Genomic DNA, 5,002 nt, shown 5'->3' with positions numbered 1-5,002 from the left:
GAACATATAAAAACAATATTCCACGAAACATATTCCATACATCTGTTATATATTTATTCACATATAATATAAAGTTTTACATATTACCTCAAGTAATTTTTAGAGGTAAAATATTACATAAGTTAGTGAACACTTTAATTACTCACCTTTAAAGACTTAGAATATGTGACTAAACAGAAAACAGTTCATCTTTGTACTGGAAATCATCAGAACCACTGCTTATACAGCAATCATTATATGAATCTTTAAACTGAATTTTAAACTAACACTCTAATCCATGAGAATTTAAAAGCCAATACTTAGTTTAAAAATTCGAAGTATCATTTAATAGAACAATTCAACATACTTTGCTTATTCATATTCAGTCATGAAATTCATATACATATGTATATTTATATATGTATATTTCATCGTTGCAGCTGCCTTCATTTATACCAATGGTGTGTAGGCATCCAAAGTCAAATATAAAATTATTATAAAAGAAACAGCATTTTTAAATCTCTAGGGAAGGTACGGTGCATGTTATAGAACTCTTTTCTCTACTAACCATATCTCAAAAGACAGATCTATTATCTTTGGGAGCACTGTGCTTTCCAAAGCAGAACACGGTGGAACTTGAAGGCACCATAGATAGAAATTCTTCCCCTGGTGACACATTTAAAAGTTTCATTGCCCAAGCCCAGGAAACTTTATTTACATGAATTTCCACTCAATAAAGAACCTACCAATTGCATCACTGTTGATTCTTACAGAGAATGAAGGGCTAAGAGAACTGAAATTCCCAAAAGCTCAGGGTTCTCCGGAGGACCAGGTGAGGCTGCTCTACTGGGCACTGTGGGTTTGGTCGCTTACAAGAAGCCCAAATTGGTCCCTCAGAGCATCACATACTTGATACTAATAAATATCCAATACAGTAAGGTATTAGAATTTTAATTCCAAAATTCTACTTTATACTATTGTTTTCCATCAAAGATGGCAATGTTGACAGGTTTAGACAAACTGTATAGATGAAATTCCACACTCTGAAGGCTTTGACTAGGATGGATTTGTGAAGGTTAACCAAAATATGACTTATGGCTGGAGAACTAAATGCCAGCTGCTTAAACTATGGGGTTTGATCCTATGTGGAATCATGACACAGTGCCAATTCTGATTCACAACAACCCAAAATTGTTTTTTTTTTTCAAATTCAAATAAGCAGGGAGCCCAAGGTAATTGTGTTAGTGCTTGCAAAGTTGCAGTGGGGCAAGTCTTGGTACTGAAATAAGAAGTAGAACTACAGACAACTAAAGCAAGTGGGAGAAGTTGTCTTCCCCAGGGAAGCATGCATTGATTAGTTACCCAACAAAAGTCATCCCTAAAAGCACATACTGAAGCAGCATAATGCAGACAGAGCAGGTAGTACTTATGTATTTAGGACTATATATACAGAAACAATTAAAAAAGGGGCTATAGATTTGAAAGAGAGGAAGATGGTGTATATGGGAGACTTTGAAGGGAGGAAATGAAAGAGAGAAATGATGTAATTATAGTATAAAGTCAAAAAGTAGAAGTAATTGTTCTTAAAAGTACACATTCATCATGACAAGCAAAACCAATGAAGTCATTGCTGAACAGCTTCATTCAGAGTCCAGACTATTTATGAATTGTGCTGTTGTTGCTGTTCATGCAAAAGTTTTCTGCTCCTAGAGAAACATAATGGGTTATTTGATGAAAGGTTTTTAATTTTCTTCTAACATCATTGCTCATCACATCAGAGATCTGAAATGGAAAAAGTTAAGTTCTAATACATAGCTCCTTTAGATATCTATCTTGCATTTGCAAGAATATTTGATTTGCTTTCATTTATTAGTAAAGCTGTATTTTATAAAATATAGGCTATAAAGTGAAAAACTACAACTAGTAAGAAGAACAATAGACTCATGAACATTTCCATTCAGCAGTCATTTCAGGTGAATTCTGTCTTGCCTTGCAATAATGGCTGTTTGTGTTGAGGTTATAAAGCATCTAATGTTACTTCCTCCAACCTGAAGGAACTGTTAGTGTTTTCCACCAAAGACAGTCTAATGTAAGAGAGTAAACTTTATTACAAATAAGCCTTGCAAAATTAACACGTAAAATATGTGACTATAGAGACAAGAGGATACAAATATATAAAATACACTTGAAGAAATAAATTTATTCATGAGTTTATAAATAGTTAAAAATATTTGGGCCAATACTTTAAATATTTAAAGGATCAAAGCTAAAATGTAGAAAAAATAATTTCTCTAAGAATAAGGATAAACTTCTTAAGGAAATTTTTACTTTAATATTTATAAAATGAATCTCATAGGCTATATAATATTGCAAAACTTTCCTACATGTACAGATCAAAATAAAAGACAATAAAATCAAATATTATGAGAGAGAATAATTTTATAAGAAATTTTGATCTTTTGCTATTTGGAAACCTAAAATAGAGACTCTGAAGGTTATAATAAAGAAATTATACTACTCTAAAAATGTATTTTATCAAGAGATTTGTGATAGTTGCTATTTTTCATACCTAAATATTTAGCTAAAAACATGGCAAACTTCTTGGAATTATTGAATTAACAATTACTAAACTGCTTTTTCTTTATTCACAAATGACTTATTTTTTTCATCAACTACAAGACTTTAGTTCCCCTTTTTAATGATTATTTTCTTTTACAAATGTTCGCAAAGGAGCCAGATTGAATGAGGAATATAACTATATTCTTCAATGTTGATTCATCCAATTCTATGTAATAATCATAAAGTAAAAAATTGTGAGAATAAATTCTTAGCCAGTAGTTGAGAGAGAATTTATTGCTATAGATTTTCATTCTTCTTAGTAAATTTCACATAACTGATATACTTTCCTTACCTTCCAATCAATTATTGTAACAGTGGAAATGGTGACCACAAGACCGATTTTTGCCATTTATTTTACTATACCAAAACATTCTAAAATTATAAATTCCTGAATACCTCAATACTTGAAATATTAATCAAATATATGTTGAGTTAGAAGCATGAGCAATGATTTGTTTTAATACTTTATCATTTTAAACTTATTCCAATTTTCATTTATCTTCCTATGATCCTCCAACATTGATTTGAACTCTTTATTATTTCCTAAATGTTTGTCCTGAAATTCCACATTTCTTAGGGAATATACTCTACCAAGATGGAGACTCATTTTCACCTCTCTGCACATGTCAAAAATGTAAAAAGCCACACTGACTTTTTGGTCAAGGAGAGTGGGCTGAGATGATTCAAGAAACTAACCATGTTCTTGCCTCAAGTGAAATTATCTTTCCTTAATAATTTTGTACTGTTTCTAAGTAGTATTTCCAATTATTCATTATAAATTTGGAATTCTCTAAGAGTATTTAAGCAAGACAGCAGTAGTGCCCATCTTTACCAGCACTCAGGGAGGCAGAGGTAGGCTGATCTCTGTGAGTTCAAGGCAAGCCTGGACTACAGAATGAGTTCCAGGACAGCCAGAGCTACACAGAGAAACCCTGTCTCGCAAAACCAAGTAGAGAAAAATACTTAGTCTGCATAAACTAAATGCTCAGATGCAAAGGCACATAGTGTTTCTGAATGTTCTAACTGTGGGTTACATTACCAAAGTTCACTGGGAAGTTAATGAGAAACTCATTTCCTTCACAGGGAGCTCAGGTGAAACTGGTGACCTTGAAGAACACATTCTAGTCCATCTTTCTATTGATTGTTCTGCCCCTTTCAGAAGGAAGAAATACTCTGAAAATTATCTCGCTACTATTTATTCTTCATTTTTCTTCTCAAGGCAGTTATTACCTCTTTGTTCCTCAGACTGTATATAAAAGGATTCAGAAAGGGAATTATTATTGTGTAAAACAAAGAATACATCTTGTCATTATTTTCACCTGACCCCAACCCAGGACGAACATACATGAGGAATAGAGTACCATAGAACAAAGACACAGAGAGCAGGTGGGAACTGCAGGTGGAGAAGGCTTTGCTTCTGCCTTTTTCAGACTTTGTTTTCAAGATAGCAAAAAGAACATAAAAGTATGAAATTATAATAGTCATAAAAGTAAAACCTTGTATAAAAGCTGAAAATATTAAAACCAGGAGGACATTAATTGTAGGATCAGTGCAGGAAATTTTGAATAGTTGCAAAATTTCACAGTAGAAATAATGTATGATGTTGGATTTGCAGAAATTCAATCTCACTAACAAACCCACATGAATGGCTGAGTGCAGAAAACCAACAACATATGAAACATGTATAAATTGCATACAGAGGCTATTTGACATCATCACTGGATAAAGCAAAGGATTGCATATAGCCACATATCGGTCATAGGCCATTGCCGACAGGAGGAAACATTCTGTGGTTGCACTGGATCCAAAGAAATAAAACTGGGTGAAGCATTCAGCCAAAAATATTTTATGATCTTTAGATAAAAAATTGACAAGCATCTTTGGGGTCACAGAGGATGAAGCACATGCATCAGCAAAAGCTAAACTTCCCAGGAATAAGTACATGGGAATATGAAGGTGAGGGTCCTTCCAGATGAGAGCAATCAGTCCAAGGTTGCCCACCATAGTGATGAGGTAGATGATGAGGAACACCAGGAAGAGAGGAACTTGCAGCCTGGGCTGATCTGTGAGCCCTACTAGGACAAGATCAGTCACAAGAGTCTGGTTTCCTACTGTCATGTCTGCCCTGGACAATCACTGGAATGAAATAACAAGTAAGGAACAGTCAAAGAAATGACACAATTGTCTTTACTCGTGCTACCGATGTATTCCTAAAGAAAGCTTCTTGGTTCATCCGTGTACACCTTTTTTTTTATTTGTCAACTTTCAAAAATTCATAGTCTATTTTTAAGTTAAAATATATTAGCATCATGTCTTTGTCTCCCTCTCCATTCCTCCAGTATATCTCTTTTGACTCTCTCCTAAGTCCTCAGCATTTTTTCTTTCTTTGTTTATATATATATAT

At 33.5% G+C, this 5,002-nt stretch overlaps 1 protein-coding gene across 1 annotated transcript; it reads right to left on the bottom strand.

Annotated features, from left to right (window-relative positions):
* Positions 1-3,789: 3,789 nt before the first annotated feature.
* LOC119824217 (olfactory receptor 5AC1-like) lies at positions 3,790-4,716 on the bottom strand. Its single transcript, XM_038344378.1, has one exon. The coding sequence runs from the start codon at positions 4,714-4,716 to the stop codon at positions 3,790-3,792; it is 927 nt and encodes a 308-aa protein (XP_038200306.1).
* Positions 4,717-5,002: the final 286 nt, after the last annotated feature.

Source organism: Arvicola amphibius, chromosome 10 (assembly GCF_903992535.2).
Source record: "Arvicola amphibius chromosome 10, mArvAmp1.2, whole genome shotgun sequence".
NCBI classification, from domain to species: domain Eukaryota; kingdom Metazoa; phylum Chordata; class Mammalia; order Rodentia; family Cricetidae; genus Arvicola; species Arvicola amphibius.
Note: the sequence above shows the minus strand (reverse complement) of the source record. Positions and strands in the feature narration are given on the sequence as shown.

What these genes read in the sequence shown, in the direction of transcription:
- LOC119824217 (XM_038344378.1), bottom strand. Translation starts at nt 4,716, where the DNA reads ATGACAGTAGGAAACCAGACTCTTGTGACTGATCTTGTCCTAGTAGGG.